Source organism: Leucoraja erinacea, chromosome 2 (genome assembly GCF_028641065.1).
Source record: "Leucoraja erinacea ecotype New England chromosome 2, Leri_hhj_1, whole genome shotgun sequence".
Classification (NCBI taxonomy): Eukaryota; Metazoa; Chordata; class Chondrichthyes; order Rajiformes; family Rajidae; genus Leucoraja; species Leucoraja erinaceus.
Window position 1 is genome coordinate 28805523 of NC_073378.1, and position 27629 is coordinate 28833151.

The following is a 27629-nucleotide window of genomic DNA, read 5'->3' on the forward strand; positions in this document are numbered from 1 at the left end:
TTTAATGTCATGTTCCACACCATACACAGAACATATAGTAAGGAGCTGCTGGAGACCAGCGCTAGATGGACTAAAGACCACAAGATCATCTGCATACATAATATGGTTCACTAAAATATTACCAATCCGATTAGTACGGGTGTCAGGGGTTATGGGGAGAAGGCATGGGAATGGGGTTAGGAGGAAGAGATAGATCAGCCGTGATTGAATGGCAGAGTAGGCTCGATGGGCCGAATGGCCTAAACCTGTACCTCTCCAATGTGATCATCCATTGGACAATCCATTCAATGTGAACATGGCTGATCATCCCCAATCAGTACCCCGTTCCTTCCTTCTCCCCATATCCCCTGACTCCGCTATCTTTAAGATCCCTATCTAGCTCTCTCTTGAAAGTATCCAAAGAACCGGCCTCCACCGCCCTCCGAGGCAGAGAATTCCACAGACTCACAACTCTCTGTGTGAAAAAGTGTTTCCTCGTCTCCATTCTAAATGGCTTACCCCTTATTCTTAAATTGTGGCCCCTGGGGATGAATGGATAAATGATGGATGGATGGATGGATGAATGGATGGATCCATCTATCCATCCATCCATCCAGCCATCCCTTCTGTGGTAAGAAATTCCACAGATTCACCACCCTCTGACTAAATAAATTTCTCCTCATCTCCTACCTAGAGGAACATCCTTTATTTCTGAGGGTGTGCCGTCTGGTCCTGGACTCTCCCACTAGTGGAAACATCCTCTCCATCCACTCTATCCAAGCCTTTCACTGTTCTGCAGTTTTCAACAAGGTCCCCCCCTCATTCTTCTAAACTCCAGCGAATACGGGCCCAGTGTGTACCCACAAACGCTCATCATAGGGTTAACCCACTCATTCCTGGGATCTGTTGAAATGCTGGTTTACTCCGAAGATAGACACAAAATGCTGGAGTAACTCAGCGGGACAGGCCGCATCGCTGGAGAGAAGGAATGGGCGACATTTCGTGTCAAAACCCTTCTTCAAACTGAGAGTCGGGGGAGAGGGCGTCTAGAGATATGGAAGGGTAAGAGGTGAAAACGACAGATCAAAGCGGATGATGATAGAACAGGCCAACCAGCTAACCAGCCTAGGCCATTTGGCCCATCATCTATCTCTGTGCCAGCTGGTACACTAAAGTTGAGCGCATTGCGTGACGGAAAACGAAACAGGCCCTTCAGTCCATCTCATCAATGCCGTCCAACATGCTTTCCTGAAGCCTATTCCACCTGCCCACATTTGGCCAATATCCCTCTAAATCTTTCCTGTCCATGTATCTGTCCAAGTCCCAAAGATGTGTGGGTTTGTAGGCTAATCGGCCCTCTGTAAATTGTCCCTAGTGTGTAGGGAGTGGATGAGAAACTGGGATAACATAGAACTAGTTTGAACGGGCGATCGCTGGTCAAACATAAAGGGAAAATATATGCAATTAATGGCCACTCTTAACGGCAATCAATTCAATAGAGTTGAAGGTGGCCACAAAATGCTGGAGTAACTCAGCGGGGCAGGCAGCATCTCTGGAGAGAAGGAATGGGGTCGAGACCCTTCTTCAGACTCAATAGAGTTGAAGGTAGACAAAAATGCTGGAGAAACTCAGCGGGTGAGGCAGCATCCATGGAGCGAAGGAAATAGACAACGTTTCGGGCCTTTCACACAGAGAGTGGGAGTCGAGACCCTTGCCGCAGAGGGTAGTCGAGGCCAGTTCATTGGCTATATTTAAGAGGGAGTTAGATGTGGCCCGGGGGGCTAAGGGGATCAGAGGATATGGAGAGAAGGCAGGTACGGGATACTGAGTTGGATGATCAGCCATGATCATATTGAATGGCGGTGCAGGCTCGAAGGGCCGAATGGCCTACTCCTGCACCTAATTTCTATGTTTCTATGACCCTTCTTCAGACTCAATAGAGTTAACACAGGTTCGAGGTGAAGGGGGAAAGATTTAATAGGAACCCGAGGGGTAACTTTTTTCACACAAAGGATGGCGGGTGTATGGAACGAGCTGCCAGAGGAGGTAGTTGAGGCAGTTAGTCAGGTACATGGATTGGACAGGTTTGCTGGCAGGTGGGACGGGTGTAGCTTGCGAAATGTTGGCCGTTGTGGGAAAGTTGGGCCGAAGGGCCTGTTTCCACGCTGTATCACTCTATGACTATAACATACAGTGCATTCAGAAAGTATTCAGACCCCTTCACTTTTTCCACCTTTGGTGACGTTACAGCCTTATTCTAAAATGGATTAAATTCTTTTTTTTTAATCATCGATCTACACACAATATCCCATAATTAAAAAGCGAAAACAGGTGTTTAGAAAATTTTGTAACGTAATTAAAAAGAAATAACCGCAATATCACATTTACATAAGTATTCAGACCCTTTACTCAGTACTTTGTTGAGGCACCTTTGGCAGCGATTACAGCCTCAAGTCTTCTTGGGTATCACGCTACAAGCTTGGCACACCTGTATTTGGGTAATTTCTCCCATTCTTCTCTGCAGATCCTCTCAAGCTCTGTCAGGTTGGATGGGGGGGCGTCGATGCACAGCTATTTTCAGATCCCTCCAGAGATGTTCGATCAGGTTCAAGTCCGGACTCTGGCTGGGCCACTCAAGGACATTCACAGACTTGTCAAAAAGCCACTCCTGCGTTGTCTTGGCTGTGTGCTTAGGGTCGTTGTCCTGTTGGAAGGTGAACCCCCGCCCCAGTCTGAGGTCCAGAACGCTCTAGAGCAGGTTTTCATCAAGGATCTAACATAGAAACATATAAATTAAAAGTGCAGTAGGAGGTCATTCGGCCCTTCAACTCAAAAAGTGTTTCCTCGTCTCCGTTCTAAATGGCTTATTCCTTATTCTTAAACTGTGGCCCCTGGTTCTGGACTCCCGCAACATCGGGAACATGTTTCCTGCCTCTAGCATGTCCAAGCCCTTAACAATCTTATATGTTTCAATGAGATTGCCTCTCATCCTTCTAAACTCCAGAGTGTACAAGCCCAGCTGCTCCATTCTCTCAGCATATGACAGTCCCGCCATCCCGGGAATTAACTTTGTGAACCTAATCTGCACTCGCTCAATAGCAAGAATGTCCTTCCTCAAATTAGGGGATCAAAACTGCACACAATACTCCATGTGCGGTCTCACTAGGGCCCTGTACAACTACAGAAGGATCTCTTTGCTCCTATATTTGATTCCTCTTGCTATAAAGGCTTACAGATGCTGCCTGACCTACTGAGTTACTCCAGCATTCTGTGTCTATCGAGGGGGAGGTTGGGTGGGGGGGGGGGGGGGGGGGGGTTAGTGGGTGAGGGGCAAGCGTTGGGAGCTGTGTGTCTCTCCCGTTACTCTCCCCGTTGTGTTCCCGTCCAGGAGCTGAGCAGGTGCATGTTGGTGATGGAACGCAGCCTGGCCAGGCTGGAGCGGAGGATCAGCCTGGGGTCCTGGAGCCAAGAGGTAACCCCCCCCCCCCCCATCTCCACCCACCTGGGGCCAAAGCAAAGTCACACCTGCCAGCTGCCAGCACCATTGGCCAGCCAGCTGGAGCAGGTGTACTTTGCTCAGGTCCTTCCATGGACCAAGTCCGCCATCAACATCCTTCCTCGACTCATGTGCGGCCATTGGAGGAAGTCTTCATCTTCTCCCTTCACCCTCCTCATCTCGCAATCCTCACTAGACATTGGTTTCATCGATCCCAGCCTGCTCACGTGGCCAACCTCCTCATTCTCATAGCTGCATACTAAATCTTGCTGCACTGATGTGCAATGACAATAAAAGATATGATTATTATTATTATTATCTTTATTATTCTCATTGATACTTTGGGCGGGCGGAGCACAAAGGCAAATTCCTTGTATGTGAATACTTGGCCAATAAACTTATTCATTCATTTCATTCATTTCATGACTTATGAAGGTGGACTTCTGAAGAGATTGATTGCGCGCAGTGTTAACGGAGGTTGTTACTCACGTTGCCTTCTGTTAAAGGAGTCACCAGCCCCCAGAGACAAGGACAAGATGGCCGAGGATGAACCGCGAGAGGATGTGGAGAGGAAAGTCTCGCTGACAAAGACTGAGGTGGACCAAGTGGAGAAGGTGAGATAGAGAGAGTACAGAGGAGATTTACTAGAATGTTGCCTGGGTTTCAGCAACTAAGTTACAGAGAAAGGTTGAATAAGTTAGGTCTTTATTCTTTGGAGCGCAGCAGGTTAAGGGGGGACTTGATGGAGGTCTTTAAAATGATGAGAGGGATAGACAGAGTTGACGTGGATAAGCTTTTCCCACTGAGAGTAGGGAAGATTCAAACAAGAGGACATGATTTGAGAATTAAGGGACAAATGTTTAGGGGTAACATGAGGGGGAACTTCTTTACTCACAGAGAGTGGTAGCTGTGTGGAATGAGCTTCCAGTGGGTGTGGTGAAGGCAGGTTCCATTTTATCATTTAAAAATAAATTGGATAGATATATGGACGGGAAAGGAATGGAGGGTTATGGTCCGAGTGCAGGTAGATGGGACTAGGTGAGAGTAAGTGTTCGGCACAGACTAGAAGGGCCGAGATGGCCTGTTTCCGTGCTCTAATTGGTATATGGTTTATATAAGGTGCTGAAGTCACGGGTAGTTCAACTGATCACCAAGCTGAGCGACAAAGAGTCATCATCTGGGGACGACCTGGACCTGGAGTCGACGGAAGCAGCTCAGGAAACTTCCTCTTGCGATGAAGATCGACAGCACATTCAGGACGAACTTGTCAGAGTAAGTACCACGTAGTCAGCTAGCGCAGATACTGGTTTATGCCAATGATAGACACAGAGGGCTGGAGTAACTCAGCGGGTCAGGCAGCATCTCTGGAGATGAGAAGGGTCTCGACCTGAAACGTCACCTATCCACGTTCTCCAGAGATAGGCTTAGACAATAGGTGCAGGAGGAGGCCATTCGGCCCTTCGAGCCAGCACCACCATTCATTGTGATCATGGCTGATCATCCCCAATCAATAACCCGTGCCTGCCTTCTCCCCATATCCCTTGACTCCACTAGCCCCTAGAGCTCTATCTAACTCTCTCTTAAATCCATCCAGTGATTTGGCCTCCATTGCCCTCTGTGGCAGGGAATTCCACAAATTCACAACTCTCTGGGTGAAAAAGGTTTTTCTCACCTTAGTCTTAAATGGCCTTCCATCTATTGTAAGACTGTGGCCCCTGGTTCGGGATTTGCCCAACATAAGGAACATTTTTCCTGCATCTAGTTTATCCAGTACTTTTATAATTTTATATGTTTCTATAAGATTACCCCCTCATCCTTCTAAACTCCAGTGAATACAAGCCTAGTCTTTTCAATCTTTCCTCATATGACAGTCCTGCCATCCCAGGGATCAATCTCATGAACCTACGCTGCACTGCCTCAATCACAAGGATGTCCTTCCTCAAATTAGCAGACTAAAACTGTACACAATACTCCAGATGTGATCTCACCAGAGCCCTATACAACTGCAGAAGAACCTCTTTACTCCTATACTGAAATCCTTTTGTTATGAAGTCCAACATTTCATTAGCTTTTTTCACTGCCTGCTGTACCTGCACGCCAACTTTCAGTGACTGGTGTACAAGGACACCCAGGTCTTGCTGCACCTCCCCCTTACCTAACCTAACCCCATTGAGATAATAATCTACCCCCTTGTTTTTGCCACCAAAGTGGATAACCTCACATTTATCTATATTATACTGCATCTGCCACGCATCTGCCCACTCACTCAACCTGTCCAGGTCACCCTGCAACCTCCTAACATCCTCTTCACAATTCACACTGCCACCTAGCTTTGTGTCATCCACAAACTTGCTAGTGTTGCTCCTAATTCCCTCTTCCAAATCATTAATATATATGGTAAACAGTTGGGGCCCCAACACCGAGCCTTGCGGCTCGTCACTGCCTGCCATTCTGAAAAGGACCCGTTCACTCCTACTCTTTGCTTCCGGTCTGCCAACCAATTTTCTATCCATGTCAACACCCTACCCCCAATACCATGTGCTCTAATTTTAGTCACCAGTCTCCCATGCGGGACCTTATCAAAGGCTTTCTGAAAGTAGATACACTACATCCATTGGCTCCCCTTCATCCATTTCACTTGCCACATCCTCAAAAAATTCCAGAAGATTAGTCAAGCATGATTTCCCTTTCATAAATCCATGTTGACTTGGACCAATCCTTTTACTGCTATCCAAATGACCCATTATTACCTCTTTAATAATTGACTCCAGCATCTTTCCCACCACCGAGGTCAGGCTAACTGATCTATAATTCCCCGTTTTCTCTCTCGCTCCTTTCTTGAAAAGTGGGATAACATTAGCTATCCTCCAATCCACAGGAACTGATCCTGAACCTATTGAACATTGGAAAATTATCAACAATGCGTCCACTATTTCTAGAGCCACCTCCCTGAGGACCCTGGGATGCAGACCATCAGGCCCAGGGGATTTATCATCCTTCAGTCCCATTAGCCTACCCAATACTATTTCTCGCCTAATGAAAATTTATTTCAGTTCCACTACCCCCTTCGATCCTCTGTCCTCCAGTACATCTGGGAGATTATTTGTGTCTTCCTTAGTGAAGACAGATCCGAAGTACCTATTCAACTCTTCTGCCATTTCCTTAATCCCCATAATAATTTCACCTGTGTCTGCCTTCAAGGGACCCACATTTGACTTTGCTACTCTTTTTCCCTTAACATATCTAAAGAAGCTTTTACTGTCCTTTATATTCCTGGCCAGCTTCCCTTCGTACTTCATCTTTTCAGCCCGTATTGCCCGTTTTGTTTCCTTCTGTTGTCCTATGAAAGTTTCCCAATCCTCTGTCTTCCGGCTACACTTTGCTGTGTTATACATCTTTTCTTTTAGTTTTATTCTATCCCTAACTTCTCTTGTCAGCCACGGTTGCCTCCTACTCCCCTTAGAATCTTTCTTCCTTTTTGGAATGAAATGATCCTGCATCTTCCGGATTATGCCCAGAAATTCCTGCCATTGCTGTTCCACCGTCATTCCTGCTAGCATCCCTTTCCAGTCTACCTTGGCCAGCTCCTCTCTCATGCCTTCATAGTCCCCTTTGTTCAACTGCATCACTGACACTTCCGATTTAACGTTCTCCTTCTCAAATTGTAGATTAAAACTAATCACATTATGATCACCACCTCCAAGTGGTTCCTTTACCTCGAGATCTTATATCATATCTGGTTCATTGGACAACACTAAATCCAGAATTGCCTTTTCTCTGGTCGGCTCCATTACAAGCTGCTCTGAGAATCCATCTCAGAGGCATTCTACAAACTCTCTTTCTTGGGGTCCTGAACCAACCTGATTTTCCCAGTCTACCTGCATATTAAAATCCCCCATCACCACAGTGGCATTACCTTTGTTACATACCAGTTTTAACTCCTGCTGCAACTTACACCCTACATCAGGGCTACTATTTGGGGGTCTGTAGATAACACCAATTAGTGTCTTCTTGCCTTTACAATTCCTCAACTCAATCCACAGCGACTTTACCTCGTCAGTCCCTATGTCTTCCCTCGCAAGGGACTGAATTCTATCCCTCACCAGCAGAGCTACCCGACCTCCTCTGCCCACCTGCCTGTCCTTTCTATAGGATGTATAACCCTGAATATTAAGTTCCCAGGCCCGATCCTCCTGCAGCCACGTCTCTGTAATTCCAAAAAATGTCATATCTACCAACCTCTAACTGAGCCTCAAGCTCATCTACTTTACTTCTTTTACTTTGCGCATTCATATAAAATATTATTAATTCCTTACACATCTCCAGTTACTTGCTGCCTGACTCGCTGAGTTACTCCAGCACTCTGTGAAACGTCACCTATCCATGTTCTCCACAGATGCTGCCTGACCCACTGAGTTACTCCAGCACTCTGTGAAACGTCACCTATCCATGTTCTCCACAGATGCTGCCTGACCCGCAGAGTTACCCCAGCACTCTGTGAAACGTCACCTATCCATGTTCTCCACAGATGCTGCCTGACCCGCTGAGTTACTCCAGCATTTTTGTGTCTGTCTTCCTTAGCAGTATGTCAGGCTTCAGGAGGAGATTCTGTACTTTCACCCTCCTGAAACCTGCCAACAGTTTGGCCATCATAGTCATGGAGCTGTATTGCACAGAAACAGGCCCTTCGGTCCATCTTGTCCATGCCAACCAACTTGTCCATTGGCATACTGGAATAATTGCATTTCTTTCATCTCCCACTAAGCCATGTCTTTTAAACAATGGGATAGTCCCAGCCTCAACGACCTCCTCTGGCAGCTCGTTCCATACACCCACCACCCTCTGTGTGGAAACAGTAGCCCCTCAGGTACATATTACAACTTGGTTTAGTTTGGCTTAGTTTAGAGATACAGCGCGGAAACAGGACCTTCAGCCCACCGAGTCCGCGCCGACCAGCGATCACCTCGTACACTAGCACTATCCTACACACTAGGAATGATTTACCAAAACTAACCAGCCTACAAACCTGGACGTCTTTCGAGTGTGGGAGGAAACCGGAGCTCCCGGAGAAACTCCACCAAGGTCACGGGAAGAGCATGCAAACTCCGTACAGACAGCATCCGTAGTCAGGATAGAACCCGGGTCTCTGGCACTGTGAGGCAGCAACTCTAATGAAAGTAGGCATGCAGGTACAGCAGGCAGTGAAGAAAGCGAATGTCATGTTGGCCTTCATAACAAGAGGAGTTGAGTATAGGAGCAAAGAGGTCCTTCTGCAGTTGCACAGGGCCCTAGTGAGACCACACCTGGAGTGGTCTCACACTCTTATTGAAACATATAAGATTATTAACAGTTTGGACACGCGTGAGGCAGGAAACATGTTCCCAATGTTGGGGGAGTCCAGAACCAGGGGCCACAGTTTAAGAATAAGGGGTCAGCCATTTAGAACGGAGATGAGCAAACAATTTTTCATACAGTGGGTTGCGAGTCTGTGGAATTCTCTGCCTCAGAGGGCGGTGGAGGCCGGTTCTCTGGATGTTTTCAAGAGAGCTATATAGGGCTCTTAAGGATAGCGGAGTCAGGGGGGTATGGGGAGAAGGCAGGAACGTGGTACTGATTGTGGATGATCAGCCATGATCACAGTGAATGGCGGTTCTGGCTCGAAGGGCCGAATGGCCCCTCCTGCACCTATTGTCTATTGTCTAACGCTGCGCCACCGTGCCGCCCACCTGCTTAACACAACTCGCCCAATCTTTGTTCTTGAGACGTGTTAAATGGAAAATCGAATCAGCTGTGTGACCACTGGAAATGGTAAATGTCCCACTAAAATGCCAGAGACTTGGAGAGGATTTGTACACATTGTTCATCAGGTTTCCCCCCCTCTCCCCCCTCCTGAGTCTGTACTTCCTCCATCAATCTCTTCAGCCAACAATAAACATATGTTTTGTTTGGACTCTGTTGCAAGTTTTAAAGATTTTTTTTTTTTTTGACATACGAGTAATTAATTGAACAGAGAATTAATCACACCGAGTGAGTTAAGGATGGAAATCGCTGTGGAGAGTGTCACAGGAGATGAATCATTGAGATCTGTGTCACAGGATCCACATTAAAGCAGCCCGCACAAAGGCACCTAACACAAACATGCTTCAAGCACCACTCCTCAGTCAATTAGGAGCAAGGAATGAGCTGAGGGTTGAGAAATCGATCATCGATTCAGTTTTTAAGAGAAGTTTTAGTTTGCTCATCAGCTGCCAGTTTTGGGTCAGTGGGTATTTTTTTTGTGGCGGAGATGGACAAATTCTTGGATTAGGGACGGGTTTCAAAGGGTTAATGGGGAGAAGGCAGGGGGAGAATGGGGTTAGCAGGGAGAGATAGATCAGCAATGATTGAATGGCAGGTGGACAAAAATGCTGGAGAGACTCAGCGGGTTGGGCAGCGTTCTATGCAGCGAAGGAATAGGTGACGTTTCGAGTCGAGACCCTTCTTCATGGTGTATTAGCTCTTAGGGTTAAAGGAATCAAGGGATATGGGGAAAAAGCAGGAACGGGGTACTGATTCTGGATGATCAGCCACGATCATATTGAATGGCGGCGCTGGCTTGAAGGGCCGAATGGCCTACTCCTGCACCCATTTTCTATGTTTCTAGAATATGTATCTAGACTTGATGGGTCAAATGGCCTAATTCTACTCCAATAACAATAGACAATAGACAATAGGTGCAGGAGTAGGCCATTCGCCCCTTCGAGCCAGCACCACCATTCAATGTGATCATGGCTGATCATCCCCAATCAGTACCCTGTTCCTGCCTTCTCCCCATATCCCCTGACTCTGCTATTTTTAAGAGCCCTATCTAGTTCTCTCTTGAAAACATCCAGAGAACCTGCCTCCACCTCCCTCTGAGGCAGAGAATTCCACAGACTCACAACTCTCTGTGAGAAAAAGTGTTTCCTTGTCTAAGTTCTAAATGGCTTAATCCTTATTCTTAAACTGTGGCCCCTGGTTCTGGACTCCCCCAACATCGGGAACATGTCTCCTGCCTCTAGCGTGTCCAAGCCCTGAACAATCCTTATGTGTTTCAATGAGATTCCCTCTCATCCTTCTAAACTCCAGAGTGTACAAGCCCAGCCGCTCCATTCTCTCAGCGTATGACAGTCCCACCATCCCGGGAATTAACCTTGTAAACCTGCGCTGCACTCCCTCAATAGCAAGAATGTCCTTCCTCAAATTAGGGGACCAACACTGCACACATTACTCCAGGTGTGGTCTCACTAGGGCCCTGTACAACTGCAGAAGGACCTCTTTGCTCCTATACTGTGTTCGTGTGTCAGATGTCGAGTCCGTCCACCTTCGGATCGATCCCAAGGGACAATTTTCTGCGGTTGTGTTTTGGTGGAAAGCTGGTAAGTTGCTGGGGAGAAACAACCCCCCCCCCCCCCCCCCCCCCCCCCCCCACCATCAGCACGGCATCTTGACATCACGGTGGCGCAGCGGGTAGAGTCGATGCCTCACGGCGCCAGAGACCCGGGTTCCATCCCGACTACGGGCGCTGTCAGTACAGTGTTTGCCCCTTCTCCCCGCGACCCGCGTGGGTTTTCTCCGGATGCTCCAGTTTCCTCCCACACTCCAAAGACGTGCAGGCTTGTAGGTTAATTGACTCCAGTGAAATTGTCAATTGTCTCCAGTGTGTGTGTAGGATGGTGTTAGTGTGCTGGGATTGCTGGACGGCGTGGACTCGGTGGGCCGAAGGGCCTGTTTCTGGGCTGTGTCTCCAAACTGAAGTCGGTTGTTGGAGCAATAACCCAGAGGTAACGGCAGAAACAGTTCAAGTGATAGGAGCAGAATTAGGCCATTCAACCCATCAAGTCTACTCCACCATTCTGTCGTGGCTGATCTATCTCTCCCTCCTAACCCCATTCTCCTGCCTTCTCCCCATAACCCCTGACACCCGTACTAATCAAGAATCACGCTTACTAATCAAGTGGATTTGTTTAAGATATTAAGTTACTCCAGCACTCTGTGAAACGTCACCTATCCATGTTCTCCACAGATGCTGCCTGACCCGCTGAGCTACTCCAGCACTCTGTGAAACGTCACCTATCCATGTTCTCCACAGATGCTGCCTGACCCGCTGAGTTACTCCAGCACTCTGTGAAACGTCACCTATCCATGTTCTCCACAGATGCTGCCTGACCCGCTGAGTTACGTACGTTTCGTGCATGCTCGTGTGCCTGTTGAATGTGTGACGTGCCGCCATCTTGTTTCACTGCTCTCTCTCTCTTGTGTCTCTGTTGGGGCCGAGCAGAAGTACTCGGCCATCTCTCTGTGCAGCATCACGACGGAGGCACTGAAGGTGCTGGGGGCCACGGAGGAGCTGATCGAGGGGGCTTCGCAGGAAGGCCACCCACCCATGGACCCTGCCGGTGGTAAAGGCCCGACAGAGAAGGAGGCCCAGAGACTCCAGGCCCACCTCTCCAAGCTGGAGGAGAACGTAAGGCCCACCTACCAATAGTCAGCAGTCGATAATGCTTTAGACCACAGACAATAGACAATAGGTGCAGGGGTAGGCCATTCGGCCCTTCGAGCCAGCCACGCCATTCAATGTGATCATGGCTGATCATCCCTAATCAGTACCCCGTTCCTGCCTTCTCCCCATATCCCCTGACTCCGCTATCTTTAAGAGCCGATCTCCGATCTAAATGGCTTACCCCTTATTCTTCAACCGTGGCCCCTGGTTCTGGACTCCCCCAACATCGGGAATAGGTTTCCTGCCTCTAGCGTGTCCAAACCCTTAATAATCTTATATGTTTCAATTAAGATCCCTTCTCATCCTTCTAAACTCCAGAGTGTACAAGCCCAGCCGCTCCATTCTCTCAGCATATGACAGTCCCGCCATCCATGGAACTGCAACTGCACACTGAGGTTTACTTTAATTTAGAGATACAGCGCGGAAACAGACCCTGCTGCCCACCGAGTCCACACCGACCAGCGATCCCCGCACACTAACACTCCTACAACAACAGGAGCGATTTACAATTTTACCAAAGCCAATTAACCTATAAACCTGCACGTCTTTGGAGTATGGGAAACCGGAGCACCCGGATAAAACCCACGCAGGTCACGGGGAGAACGTACAAATACCGTACAGACAGCACCCGTAGTCAGGATCGAACCCGGGTTTCTAGCGCTGTGAGGCAACAATACCCGCTGCGCCACCGGTGCCACCCACAAATTATTTTGCATATATTACACATCAGTTCAGTTCAGTTTAGTTTATTGTCACGTGTACTGAGGTACGGTGAAAAGCTTTTGTTGCGTGCTAACCAGTCAGTGGAAAGACTACAATCGAGCAATTCACAGTGTACAGATATGTGATAAGGGAATAACGTTTAGTGCAAGGTAGCTAATGTTATCCCACATTTTAAGAAAGACGGGAGAGAGACAACAGGGAATTATAGACCAGTTAGCCCGACATTGGTGGTGGGGAAGATGCTGGAGTCAATAATAAAAGATGAAATAGCCACACATTTGAATAGCAGTAACAGGATCAGTCCGAGTCAGCATGGATTTACGAAGGGGAAATCATGCTTGAATAATCTTCTGGCATTTTTTGAGGATGTAACTAGGAAAATGGACAAGGGAGAGCCAGTGGATGTAGTGTACCTGGACTTTCAGAAAGCATAGAAACATAGAAACATAGAAATTAGGTGCAGGAGTAGGCCATTCGGCCCTTCGAGCCTGCACTGCCATTCAATATGATCATGGCTGATCATCCAACTCAGTATCCCGTACCTGCCTTCTCTCCATACCCCCCTGATCCCCTTAGCCACAAGGGCCACATCTAACTCCCTCTTAAATATAGCCAATGAACTGGCCTCAACTACCCTCTGTGGCAGAGAGTTCCAGAGATTCACCACTCTCTGTGTGAAAAAAGTTCTTCTCATCTCGGTTTTAAAGGATTTCCCCCTTATCCTTAAGCTGTGACCCCTTGTCCTGGACTTCACTAACATCGGGAACAATCTTCCTGCCTCTAGCCTGTCCAACCCCTTAAGAATTTTGCGTTTGATAAAGTCCCACATAGGAGATTAGTGGGCAAAATTAGGGCACATGATATTGGGGGTAGAGTGCTGACATGGATAGACATGCTCACCTCCAGTTTAAATTCCATTTGGAATATTTTGGAGGACCAAGAAACCAAGAACCAAGATAATTGGTTGGCAGACAGGAAACAAAGAATAGGGATTAACGGGCCCCTTTCAGAATGGCAGGCAGTGACTAGTGGGGCACCGCAAGGCTCGGTGCTGGAACTGCAGCTATTTACAATATATATCAATGATTTGGATGAAGGGAATCAGAGTAACATTGGCAAATTTTCAGATGACACAAAGCTGGGTGGCAGTGTGAACTGTGAGGAGGATGCTATGAGAATGCAGGGCGACTTGGACAGGTTGGGTGAGTGGGCAGATGCATGGCAGATGCAGTTTAATGTGGAAAATGTGAGGTTATCCACTTTGGTGGCAAAAACAGGAAGGCAGGTTATTATCTAATTGGTGTCAAGTTGGGAAAAGGGGAAGTACAACGGGATCTGGGGGTCCTTGTTCATCAGTCAATGAAAGTAAACATGCAGGTACAGCAGGCAGTGAAGAAAGAGAATGACATGTTGGCCTTCATAACAAGAGGAGTTGAGTATAGGAGCAAAGAGGTCCTTCTGCAGTTGTACAGGGCCCTAGTGAGACCACACCTGGAGTATTGTGTGCAGTTTTGGTCCCCTAATTTGAGGAAGGACATTCTTGCTATTGAGGGAGTGCAGTGTAGGTTTACAAGGTTAATACCCGGGATGGCGGGACTGTCATATGCTGAAAGAATGGAGCAGCTGGGCGTGTACACTCTGGAGTTTAGAAGGATGAGAGGGCATCTCTTTGAAACATATAAGATTGTTAAGGGCTTGGACACGCTAGAGGCAGGAAACATGTTCCCGATGTTGGGGGAGTCCAGAACCAGGGGCCACAGTTTAAGAATAAGGAGTAAGCCATTTAGAATTGATACGAGGAAACACTTTTTCTCACAGAGAGTGGTGAGTCTGTGGAATTCTCTGCCTCAGAGGGCGGTGGAGGCTGGTTCTCTGGATACTTTCAAGAGATAGCTAGATAGGGCTCTTAAAAATAGCGGAGTCAGAGGATATGGGGAGAAGGCAGGAACGGGGTACTGATTGGGGATCATCAGCCATGATCACATTGAATGGCGGTGCTGGCTCGAAGGGCCGAATGGCCTACTCATGCGTCTATTGTCTATTGTCTATAATTAGAACGGAGCGAGCGGGGGCGAGGAATCTGAAAAGCTGTAATTACACCGACAGTGGCGTCATGAGCAGTCGTGGCCAGGGTGTTTGACAGCCTTAATGTGAGCATAATAATTTCACAGCCATGTGCTGTGCTGAGGAGAGGCGATCATTTGCACTGGACAGCCATCACTCTTGGTTCAGCCGACAACAGCAGTCCCATCTGCAAGCAGCTAATGGGACACTTAGTGAAAGAACCGTCTGGCCTTCAGTCCCGGCCACCATGTTCACCGGGAAGCAACTTGTCACGTTTGCAAATGGTGCAGAGAAGAATTATGAGGATGTTGCCAGGACTCGGGGGCACTGAGCTACAGGGAAAGGTTGGACTGGCTGGGAGCCTGACGAGGTGTCTTGACCCGAAACATCACCCATTCCTTCTCTCCAGTAACGCTGCCTGACCCGCTGAGTTACTCCAGCACTCTGTGAAACGTCACCTATCCATGTTCTCCACAGATGCTGCCTGACCCGCTGAGTTATTCCAGCACTCTGTGAAACGTCACCCATCCATGTTCTCCACAGGTGTTGCCTGACCCGCTGACTTACTCCAGCACTGTGTTTATCTGGGTCTCTATTCCTTGGAGTGCAGGAGGATGAGGGGTGATCTTATAGAAGCGTATAAATGCATGAGAGGAATAGATTGGGGAGACGCATGGTGCCTCTTGCCCAGAGTAGGGGAATCGAGGACCAGAGGACATAGTTTAAGGTGAGAGGGGGAAAGATTTAATTTGAACCTGAGGAGCAATGTTTTCATACATAGTGTGGTGGGTGTATGGAACGAGCTGCCAGAGGAGGAAGTTGAGGCAGGGACTATAACAACATTTAGAAGACATTTGGATAGTTATATGGATTGGGAAGGTTAAGAAAGATATGGACCAAACGCGGGCAAATGGGACTAGGATAGATGGGGCATCTTGTGTGGCATGGACAAGACGGGGTGAAGGGCCTGTTTCCATGCTGTATCTCTAAACTAAAGATGGACACAAAATGCTGGAGTAACACAGCAGATCAGGCAGCATCGCTGGAGAGAAGGAATGGGTGACATTTTGGGTCAGAACCCTGCTGCAGACTGAAAGATAGAGGGTGGTGAATCTGTGGAATTCTTTGCCACAGACGACTGTGGAGGCCAAGTCAGTTGATATTTTTAAGGGAGAAAGACAGATTCTTGATTAGTACGGGTGTCAGGGGTTACGGGGAGAAGGCAGGAAAGGGGGTTAAGAGGGAGAGATAGATCAGCCATGATTGAATGATGGAGTAGACTTGATGGGCCGAATGGCCTAATTCTGCTCCTATCACTTCTAACCTTATGCATTTATGAATAGAAAAGGCCAGAACAAAACAGGGCCGGGAACATTTGACTTCAGGAAGGGTGGAGCCCACAATGGTCCATTGTTGGCTGAGGAACATGTCGTAGTGAGCGGGATACAGAAATACAGGAATTACTGGAAGTTAGAGAGGTCAACGTTCATACCGCTGGGGTGTAAGCTCCCCAAGCGAAATATGAGGTGCTGCTCCTCCAGTTTGCGCTGGGCCTCACTCTGACAATGGAGGAGGCCCAGGACAGAAAGGTCAGTGTGGGAATGGGAGGGGGGAGTTGAAATGCTGAGACACCAGGAGATCAGGTTGGTTAAGCCGGACTGTGCGGAGGTGTTGGGCGCAACGATTGGCGAGCCTGCGCTTGGCCTCGCCGATGTACAGCAGTTGACACCTGGAACAGCGGATGCAGTAGATGAGGTTGGAGGAGGTGCAGGTAAACCACTGCCTCAGCTAGAAAGGACTGTCGGGGTCCCTGGACAGAGTCGAGGGGGGAGGTAAAGGGACAGGTGTTGCATCTTCTGCGGTTGCAGGGGGTGGTACCAGGGGAGGGGGTGGTTTGGGTGGGAAGGGACGAGTTGATCAGGGAGTTGCGGAGGGAACGGTCTCTGCGGAACGTGGAAAGGGGTGGAGATGGGAAGATGTGGGCAGTAATGGGATCCCGTTGGAGGTGGCGGAAGTGTTTAAGAATGATGGACTAGGGGGCGAACTGTATGAACTGGCGCGGCACGGTGGCGCAGCGGTAGAGTTGCTGCCTCATGGCGCCAGAGACCCAGGTTACGGGTGCTGCCTGTACGGAGTTTGCACGTTCTCCCCGTGACCTGCGTGGGTTTTCCCCGGGTGCTCCGGGTTCCCTCCCACATTCCAAAGACGTACCGGTTTGTAGGCTAATTGACTTCTGTAAATTGTAAATTGTCCCCAGTGTGTTCAGTTCAGTTTAGTTTATTGTCACGTGTACCGAGGTACGGTGAAAAGCTTTTGTTGCGTGCTAACCAGTCAGCGGAAAGACTATACATGATTATAATCGAGCCGTTCAGATACATGATCACAGAATAACGTTTAGTGGTGGAGCCAGAAAGGTCTGATCGTAGATAGTCCGAGGGTCACCAATGAGGTAGATAGTAGTTCAGAACTGCTGATAACAGCTGGGAAGAAACTGTTCCTGAATCTGGAGGTGTGCGTTTTCACACTTCTGTACCTCTTGCCCGATGGAAGAGGGGAGAAGAGGGAGTGGCCGGGGGTGAAACTGGTCCTTGATGATGCTGCTGGCCTTGCCGAGGCAGCGTGAGGTGTAGATGGAGTCGATGGAAGGGAGGTTGGTTTGTGTGATGGTCTGGGCTGCGTCCACAATTCACTGCGATTCCTTATTATAAATGTAATAACGCACGGATAAGTATATAATAATCAATAATAACAATGAGACCATTAAACAATTAGGTGCATGGAAATTGAGGGAATTGGACCTTGTGCAGGTAGATAGATAGGTGATGGTCTAGGCATCATGTTTGGCACAGATGTTGTGGGCCGAATGGCCTGTTCTTGTGCTGCACTGTTCTATGTAATAAGTTCATAATAAGGACTAAGCCATTTAGAACGGAGACAAGGAAACACTTTTTCTCACAGAGAGTTGTGAGTCTGGAATTCTCTACCTCAGGGGGCGGTGGAGGCAGGTTTTTGGATGCTTTCAAGAGAGAGCTAGATAGGGCTTAAAGATAGTGGAGTCAAGGGGATATGGGGAGAAGGCAGGAACGGGGTACTGATTGGGGATGATCAGCCATGATCACATTGAATGGCGGTGCTGGCTCGAAGGGCCGAATGGCCTACTCCTGCACCTATTGTCTATTGTCCATTGTCTATAAGATCAAAAGGTGGAAGGAGCAGAATTAGCCATTCGGCCCATCAAGTCTACTCCGCCATTCAATCACAGCTGATCTATCTCTCCCTCCGAACCCCATTCTCCTGCCTTCTCCCCCTAACCCCTGACACCCGCACTAATCAAGAATCTATCTATCTCTGCCTTAGAAATATCCATTGATTTGGCCATGTTGAATGTGTGTGTGTGTCGGCAGGTCTACATAACGGCGGGCACGGTGTACGGACTGGAGGGGCAGCTGAACGATCTGGAGGAGTGTGCGCGGAGTATTCACAGCCTGTCCACCGAGACCAAGCTGTCGGATCTGGAGGACCAGGTGGCTACCGCTGCGGCACAGGTTCACCAGGCTGAGCTGCAGGTAGGTGTGTGCGGTAACAGGCCCTTCCCCCCCCCCGAGTCCGCGCCGACCAGCGATCGCCCCGTACACTACCAGCATTGTTCTACATGCTAGCGACAATTTACAGAATCCAATTAACCTACAAACCTGTGCGACTTTGGAGCGTGCGAGGAAACCGGAGCACCCGGAGAAATACCCACGCAGGTCACACGGGGAGAAGGTGCAAACTCCGCACAGACAGTCGGGATCGAACCCGAGTCTCTGGCGCCGTGAGGCAGCAACTCTACCGCTGCGCCACCTGACCTAACCTTAAGGTAACCTAAAGATGTGTGGGTTTACATCTAATGAGCGTTTGACGGCACTGGGCCTCTATTCGCTGGAATTTACAGGGATGAGGGGTCCCCTCAACGAAACTTACTGGATGCCAAAAGGCGGCGCGGTGGTGCAGCGGTAGAGTTGCTGTCTCACGGCATCAGAGACCCGGGTTCCATCCTACCTACGGGTGCTGTCTGTACGGAGTTTGCACGTTCTCGCTGTGACTTGCGTGGGCTTTTCTCCGGGTGCTCCGGTTTCCTCCCTCTCTCCAAAGACGTGCAGGTTTGTAGATTAATTGGCCTCTATTTCCGGCCGTCAATCAGAGAGCAGTCCTGACCTCCCATCTACCTCATTGGAGACCCTGGGACTCTCTTTAAGCAGACTTTGCTGCACTTTATCCTGCACTGAACATTATTCCCTTCATCAGTCTGAAGAAGGGTCTCGATCTGAAATGTCACCCATTCCTTCGCTCCATAGAAACTTAGAAACATAGAAGATAGGTGCAGGAGGAGGTCATTTGGCCCTTCGAGCCAGCACCGCCATTCATTGTGATCATGGCTGATCGTCCCCAATCAATAACCCGTGCCTGCCTTCTCCCCATATCCCTTGACGTTCACGAGCCCCTAGAGCTCTATCTCTCGCTCTTAAATCCATCCAGTGACTTGGCCTCCACTGCCCTCTGTGGCAGGGAATTCCACAAATTCACAACTCTCTGAGTGAAAAAGTTTTTTCTCACCTCAGTCTTAAATGAGCTCCCCTTTAGTCTAAGACTGTGGCCCCTGGTTCTGGACTCGCCCAACATTGGGAACAGTCGCCGAATAAGTTGCGGGCCCATAACTATGTTCAAGGTCAAAGATCCTGCAAAGGAAATGTTCAGGACAGAGGTGTTATAATGGACCAATAATTAAACCAAACCAGTTTATGTTCCAAATGATATGACCAAGGAAGGCACGTCAGAGCCACAGGGGAGGCTTTGACCTGAAACGTTTTACTATACTGCTCCCTGGATGGTTCCTGACCTGCTGAAGATTTACAGAGTTGTACAAGAGTCAAGAGCCAAGAGTGTTTTATTGTCATATGTCCCAGATAGAACAAAGAAACTGGGAATATCTCAACATTTAAAAGACATTTAGACAGGTACATGGATAGGACAGGTTTAGAGCGATATGGACAATAGACAATTTGTGCAGGAGGAGGCCATTCGGCCCTTCGAGCCAGCACCACCATTCAATGCGATCATGGCTGATCATCCCCAATCAGTACCCCGTTCCTGCCTTCTCCCCATATCCCCTGACTTCGCTATCTGTAAGAGCCCTATCTAGCTCTCTCTTGAAAGCATCCAGAGAACCTGCCTCCACTGCCCTCTGAGGCAGAGAATTCCACAGAGTCACAACTGTGTGTGTGAAAAAGTGTTTCCTCATCTCTGTTCTAAATGGCTTACTCCTTATTCTTATACTATGGCCCCTGGTTCAGGACTCCCCCAACATCGGGAACATGTTTCCTGCCTGTAGCGTGTCCAAAACTTAATAATCTTATATGTTTCGATAAGATACCCTCTCATCCTTCTTAATTCCAGAGTATACAAGCCCAGCTGCTCCATTCTCTCAGCATATGACTGTCCCGCCATACCAGGAATTAACCTTGGAAACCTACGCTGCACTCCCTCAATAGCAAGAATGCCCTTCCTCAAATTAGGGGAACAAAACTGCACATAATATTCCAGGTGTGGTCTCACTAGGGCCCTGTACAACTGCAGAAGGACCTCTTTGCTCCTATACCCCTCTTGTTATGAAGGCCAAGATGGGAACTGAATATTCAAGGATATACCTCCTATCGAAAAGACAGACAGGTGGGCAGAGGCGGTGGGGTAGCTCTGTTGGTGAGGAATGAAATTCAGTCCCTTGCAAAGGGTGACATTGAAACAGGAGATGTGGAGTCAGTATGGATAGAACAAAGGAATTGTAAGGGTAAAAAAGACCCTAATGGGAATTATCTACAGGTCTCTAAACAGTAGCCTGGACATAAGGCGCAAGTTGAATCAAGAGTTAAAATTGGCATGTAGTAAAAGTAATGCTGTGATTGCTTTGGGAGATTTCAACATGCAGGTAGACTGGGAAAATCAGGTTAGTACTGGACCCCAAGAAAGGGAGTTTGTGGAGTGCCTCTGTGATGGATTTTAAGAGCAGCTTGTATTGGAGCCTACCAGGGAGAAGGCAATTCTGGATTTAGTGCTGTTTGTGGATGATCAGCCATGATCACTGTGAATGTCGGTGCTGTCTCGAAGGGCTGAATGGCCTACTCCTGCACCTATTGTCTATTGTCTATATGACTGCGTGCATGCATTACTCCGACTGCACCCAGAGTCCCGTCAACCATTGCGTTTCCCGCAGGTGTCGGACATTGAGCGCAGGATTTCGGCGCTGAACGTGGCGGGGCTGAACGTGGTTCCCTGCGAGAGGCTACTGAAGAAACGCAGCCTGCCCGATGTGAAGGTGAGAGGAGCTGGCACGGAAACCCCTGACAGATGACCCCTCCTCCACACTCTCTCTCCCACCCCTCCCCCACCCTCGTTCACCCACAGGTTCCACTGTCCTCCTGATTAAATATTACCTTGTACGCCTCGTTGTCACATTCCCCTCAGCCGACAATGAAACATTCTACATTTTCTTTGATCTCAGTCCCCTTTGATCTGTCCCTTTCACACCTTACACCTCCATATCTCTATGCCTCCCTCTCCCCTGACTCTCAGTCTGAAGAAGGGTCTCGACCCAAATCGTCATCCATTCCTGATGCTGCCTGACCCGCTGAGTTACTCCAGCACTCTGTGTAACGTCACCTATCCATCTTCTCCAGGGATGCTGCCTGACCTGCTGAGTTGTGTATGCCCCTGTCTCACTTAGGAAACCTGAACGGAAACCTCTGGAGACTTTGTGCCCCACCAAAGGTTCCCGTGCAGTTCCCGGAGGTTTTTGTCAGTCTCCCAACCTGCTTCCACTACCTACAACCTCCGGCAACCACCTGCAACCTCCGGGAACCGCACGGAAACCTTTGGTGGGGCACAAAGTCTCCAGAGGTTTCCGTTCAGGTTTCCTAAGTGGGACAGGGGCATTTACTCCAGCACTCTGTTGACCCTTGTGTTTTGTTTCAGGCCGAGACCATTGATACCTCAAGGCAACAGAGGAGGAAGCTGCCTGCCCCGCCAAACCAAGGTTCCAGCCCAAGCTCACTGCCAGGTATAGCCACAGTGACAGCATCTGCACTTGCTGCCTGCATCACCCGCCAACCACCCTTCAGTATAGTTTAGAGATACAGCACGGAAGCAGGCGACCGATTCCGCGCTGACCAGCGATCCCTGCACACTCACACTATCCGACTTAAAGCCCTGTCCCACGGTACGAGTTCATTCCAAGAGCTCTCCCGAGTTTGCCCTGATTTGAACTCGGAGATTTACGGTAATGGCCGCTCGTCGGTACTCGGGGCTCTCGTGGACATTTTTCAACGTGTTGAAAAATCTTCACGAGTCTTCCCTGCCGTTAGCGAGTCTTCCCGCTTACCTTCCATTAGCGAGTCTTCCCGAGTACCTGCCGTTAGCGCTAAGAGACGTCCCCAAGCTCTGACATACCCGCTACGTTCATTCTCCGTGCTTGCCATGAGTTTGATTTTTTTTAAACTCGGGAGAGCTCTTGGAATGAACTCGTACCGTGGGACAAGGATATTGCACTAGGGATAATTTACATTTATACCAGGTAAATTAACCTACAAACCTGCACGTCTTTGGAGTGTGGGAGGAAACCGGAGCTCCCGGAGAAAACCCACGAGGGTCACGGCGAGAACGTACAAACCCCGTACAGACAGCACCAGTAGACAGGATGGAACCCGGGTCTCTGGCGCTGTGAGGCAGCAACTCTACCGCTGCGCCACCGTGACGCCCTTTGTTATTTCTAAGTTATCCCACTTTCTCATCTGCACCCTACACTCTAGGGGCAATTTACAGAAGCCAATGATATGAGCTGACAGAGGAGGTAGTTGAGGCAGGTACAATCGCAACTTTTGTGAAGCAATTAGACAGGTACATGGATAGGGCAGGCTTAGAGGGATACGGGCCAAACGCAGGCAGGTGGGACTAGTGTGGATGGGACATGTTGGTCGGTGTGGGCAAGTTGGGCCGAAGGGCCTGTTTCCGCACTGTATCACCGTGACTCGAATTAACTTACAAACCTGTACGTCTTCGGAATGAGGGAGGAAACCGGAGCAACCGGAGAAAAACCCCACGCGGGTCACGGGGAGAACGTACAAACTCCGTGCAGACAGCACCCGTAGTCAGGATGGCACCCGGGAATCTGGCGCTGTGAGGCAGCAACTCTACCCGCTGCCCCAGGGTGGGAGCTACAGGGTCATTACTGTCACGTGCTCGAGGTACAGTGAAAATCTTTGCATGCTCTCCGATCAAATCAGATAATACTATAGAATACATAAACAGGGACGTGATGCTGAGGCTCTATAAGGCGCTGGTCAGGCCGCATTTGGAATATCGTGAGCAGTTTTGGGCCCCGAATCTGAGGAAGGATGTGCTGGCTCTGGAGAGGGTCCAGAGGAGGTTTATAAGAATGATCCCAGGAATGAGTGGGTTAACCTATGGCGAGCGTTTGTCGACACTGGGCCTGTACTCGCTGGAGTTTAGAATGATGAAGGGGGGGGGGGACCTCATTGAAACTTCACCAAATAGTGAAAGACCCGGATAGAGCGGATGTGGAGAGGATGTTTCCATTAGTGAGAGAGTCTAGGACCAGAGGGCACAGCCTGAGATAAAAGGACATACCTTTAGAAAGCAGAAATGAGGGATTTTTTTGGTGGAATTCATTGCCACAGAAGCTGCGGAGGCCAAGGCAATGAATATTTTTAAGGCAGAAATTGACAGATTCTTGATTAGTGCGGGTGTCAGGGGTTATGGGGAGAAGGCAGGAGAATGGGGTTGGGAGGGAGAGATCAGCCATGATTGAATGGGGGGTAGACTTGATGGGCTGAATGGCCTAATACTGTGTTTTATGGTCTTATTTGCCTGCATTTGGCCCATTTCACCCTAAAGAGCCTATCCCACTGTACGAGGTAATTCAAGAGCTCTCCCGAGTTTAAAAAAAAATCAAACTCGTGGTAATCACGTAGAATGTACGTAGCGGGTACGTCGGAGCTCGGGGACGTCTCTTAACGGCTCGTAACGCTAACGGCAGGCACTCGGGAAACGCAGTAAGCTCGTGAAGACTCGTGAAGATTTTTCAACACGTTGAAAAATGTCCACGAGAGCCCCGAGTACCTACGAGCGGCCGTTACCGTAAATCTCCGAGTTCGAATCAGGGGAAACTCGGGAGAACTCTTGAATTAGCTCGTACAGTGGGACAGCCCCATAAACCTTACATGTGGCATGCTGTTTGCTGCTCTTTATATTATATGCTGTACGGTACAGTCTGTATACAGTCTGAAGAAGGGTCTCGACCTAAAACGTCACCCATTCCTTCTCTCCAGAGAACTGCATGCTCTCTGGCCCTCTGAGTTACTCCAGCTTTTTGTGTCTATTTTCTTTACAGACAATCTATAGACCTGTATACAGATTATAAACAAACTACATATTGTATAGAGTTTAGGTGTACAGTCTGTATGTCTATATAGCTTCCAGTGGCTATTGAGTGAGGGGTTATGGGGAGGCAGGTTCGTTGGTATTATTTAGATCAATGAAATTGGATAGGCAATGGCTTCAATTCGGATGAGATAGGGAATACGGTAGGGTATACAATGTACAGTATGGGTATATAAGTTGTATACAGGCAGGTGGGACTAAGGGGAAAAAAATGTTGTTGTCTTGTCGCTGCTTGTGACTCTTGGACGTGGTTGTAAAAATTGGGCCGAGATGGCCTGTTTCCGTGCTGTAATTGTATATGCCTATATATATGGTTATATAGACAGTCTATAGACATATAGGCTATTGATCAGACGAACGGGTGTCAGGGGGCATGGGGAGAAGGCAGGAGAATGGGGTTAGGAGGGAGAGATAGATCAGCCATGATTGAATGGCGGGGTAGGTTTGATGGGCCGAATGGCTTCAATTCGTCTCCGATTATCTATATACAATACGGTACAGGCTGTATACAATGTACAGTATGGGTATATAAGTTGTATACTGGTTTTCTTCTTCTACACACAAAATTAGAAGTTGTTCAGCCAGAGCTGAACACAATGGTGTCTGTCTTGTCGCTGCTTGTGATTCTTGTGCGTGGTGGTAATGGAAAATGAACCTGCCTCCATCAGGGCCGCTCGTGAACTGCTCACTCCTTGCGTAAAGAAGATCCCCCTCATATTACCCCTAAACTGGTCCCTTAATTACTGCCTATATATCGGCAGCGACTGGAGAGAGGGCAGTGGGCAGCCTGTCCTATAGACCTGCAGGGGAAGGTGCGACCAGGATAGACCCATGCAGGGGAAGGTAGGGGCCTACTCCCGCCCTCATATGCGAGTCTCGGGCAGATGGGACAGTATATATATCAGCCTATATACAAATGAGCAGTTTCTATGCAGGAGATGGGAAACTCTATGCACATTTAAAAAAAAAGCACTGCCTTGTGGCCATATCCAGTCATGGAAAAGGCTCCAGGAGTGAACCTCAAGACGTCGGAGCCCTAAGGCTACAACCTCGCTCTGGCAGCTCCTGCGACGGCGCTGGTGCCAAACTGTAGCGGCCCTGCTGTTCCTTTGGATCGATGGAGAGGCGGGGCGTGCTGCATGGGCAACAGCCTGTCCTCCATATGACATCACCCATGGTCAGTCATGACCAAGAGGGGCCTACTCTATAGGCTATATGCAGTGTACCAGTACATAGTGTATATATAAACAGTATATATATGCAGTCTATATACAAGGTATATACAATGAGCAGTCTGTATGCAGACCTTCGATGTACAGGCTATGCACAACATAGGTACAGACTATATGCCTGGTTATCCACTTTGGGACGAGGAAAACAAGGGGGCAGATTATTATCTCAATGGGGTTAGGTTAGGAAAGGGGGAGGTATAGCAAGACCGGGGCGTCCTTGTACACCGGTCACTGAAAGTTGGAGTGCAGGTACAGCAGACAGTGAAGAAAGCTAATGGAATGTTGGCCTTCATAACAAGAGGATTTCAGTATAGGAGTAAAGGGGTTTTTCTGCAGTTATATAGGGCTCTGGTGAGACCACATCTGGAGTATTGTGTACAGTTTTGGTCTCCTTATTTGAGGAAGAACATCCTTGTGATTGAGGCAGTGCAGCGTAGGTTCACGAGATTGATCCCTGGGATGGCGGGACTGTCATATGAGGAAAGATTGAAAAAACTAGGCTGGTATTGACTGGAGTTTAGAAGGATGAGGGGGAATCTTATAGAAATATATAAAATTTTAAAAGGACTGGACAAGCTAGATGCAGGAAAAATGTTCCCAATGTTGGGCAAGCAGAACCAGGGGGCACAGTCTTAGAATAAAGGGGAGGCCATTTAAGACTGAGGTGAGAAAAAACCTTTTCACCCAGAGAGTTGTGAATTTGTGGAATTCCCTGCCACAGGGCAGTGGAGGCCAAGTCACTGGATGGATTTAAGAGAGAGTTAGATAGAGCTCTAGGGGCTAGTGGAGTCAAGGGATATGGGGAGAAGGCAGGCACAGGTTATTGATTGGGGACGATCAGCCATGATCACAATGAATGGCGGTGCTGGCTCAAAGGGCCGAATGGCCTCCTCCTGCACCTATTTTCTATGTTTCTATGTAACTATATATAGTCTCGACCCGTCCCTTCTTTCCAGAGATGCTGCCTGTCCCGCTGAGTTGCTCCAGCAATTTGTGTCTACCTACAGTATACAATACATATACACAGTCTGTATAACGCCTATATACTGTATACAGTACGTATGCAGGCTGCATTATGTCTACTGTAGGGGTATACACAATACACGTGGGTACTGTATTCCTGCTATTGAGGGAATGCAGCGTAGGTTCACCATGTTAATTCCAGGGATGGCGGGACTGACATATGCTGAGAGAATGGAGCAGCTGGGCTTGTACACTCCGGAATTTAGAAGGTTGAGAGGGTATCTTATTGAAACATATAAGATTGTTAAGGGTTTAGACACGCTAGAGGCTGAAAACATGTTCCCGATGTTGGGGGAGTCCAGAACCAGGGGCCACAGTTTAAGAATAAGGGGTAAGCCATTTAGAACGGAGACAAGGAAACACTTTTCCACCCAGAGAGTTGTGAGTCTGTGGAATTCTCTGCCTCAGAGGGCGGTGGAGGCCGGTTCTCTGGATGCCTTCAAGAGAGACCTAGACAGAGCTCTTAAAGATAGCGGAGTCAGGGGATATGGGGAGAAGGCAAAGGTGGTAATTCAAATCTCACTGTACCAATGTGATAATAAATGTCTCTTGAAATCTTGAACTCTCTTGAAGGCAGCAACGGGGTACTGATCGTGGATGATCAGCCATGATCACAATGAATGGCGGTGCTGGCTCGAAGGGCCGAATGACCTCCTACTCCTGCACCTATTGTCTATTGTCTATTATCACAGCAAATGGTGGTGCTGGTTCGAAGGGCCAAATGACCCCTCCTACTCCACCTGTTGTCTATTGTCTATTGTCTACAGTCTGTGCACCTGCAAACAGTCACCTGTGTCTTTGCATCAGTTCCCCATTCACCTGTCCAGCCACCCAGCATCTGTTCAGTTACCTGCTCATCTACCTGTCTCTGTATCCCAGCACCTGTCATGCTCCTGCCCAGCCTCATATCTTTCCGAAACAACCTGCTCTTTGATGTAAAGATAAAGCTCGGTGGGGTTTCCGGGATTTAATTAGCCGCTCTATTTCCCCCACCTTGAGCATCTGTACAACCTTATCTAACGTTGTCAAATATTGTTATCTTGCAGAGTGTTCATTGCCACACTGATCTTCTCCTCTTAATTGGACAATGTGTGATCAC

General features: G+C 48.5%; 1 protein-coding gene across 2 annotated transcripts in view; it reads left to right on the top strand.

Annotated features, from left to right (window-relative positions):
* myripb (myosin VIIA and Rab interacting protein b) overlaps positions 1–27629 on the top strand; it is a 139002-nt gene that overhangs the window by 98503 nt on the left and 12870 nt on the right. Inside the window, exons 11-17 of one of the 2 annotated variants that reach the window (XM_055653892.1) lie at positions 3368–3451; positions 3982–4089; positions 4595–4747; positions 11775–11960; positions 18188–18349; positions 21034–21135; positions 21792–21876. In XM_055653892.1, the coding sequence (XP_055509867.1) occupies positions 3368–3451; positions 3982–4089; positions 4595–4747; positions 11775–11960; positions 18188–18349; positions 21034–21135; positions 21792–21876 (880 nt within the window). The remainder of the gene's footprint in view (positions 1–3367; positions 3452–3981; positions 4090–4594; positions 4748–11774; positions 11961–18187; positions 18350–21033; positions 21136–21791; positions 21877–27629) is intronic. The other variant, XM_055653899.1, reaches the window with a different exon arrangement.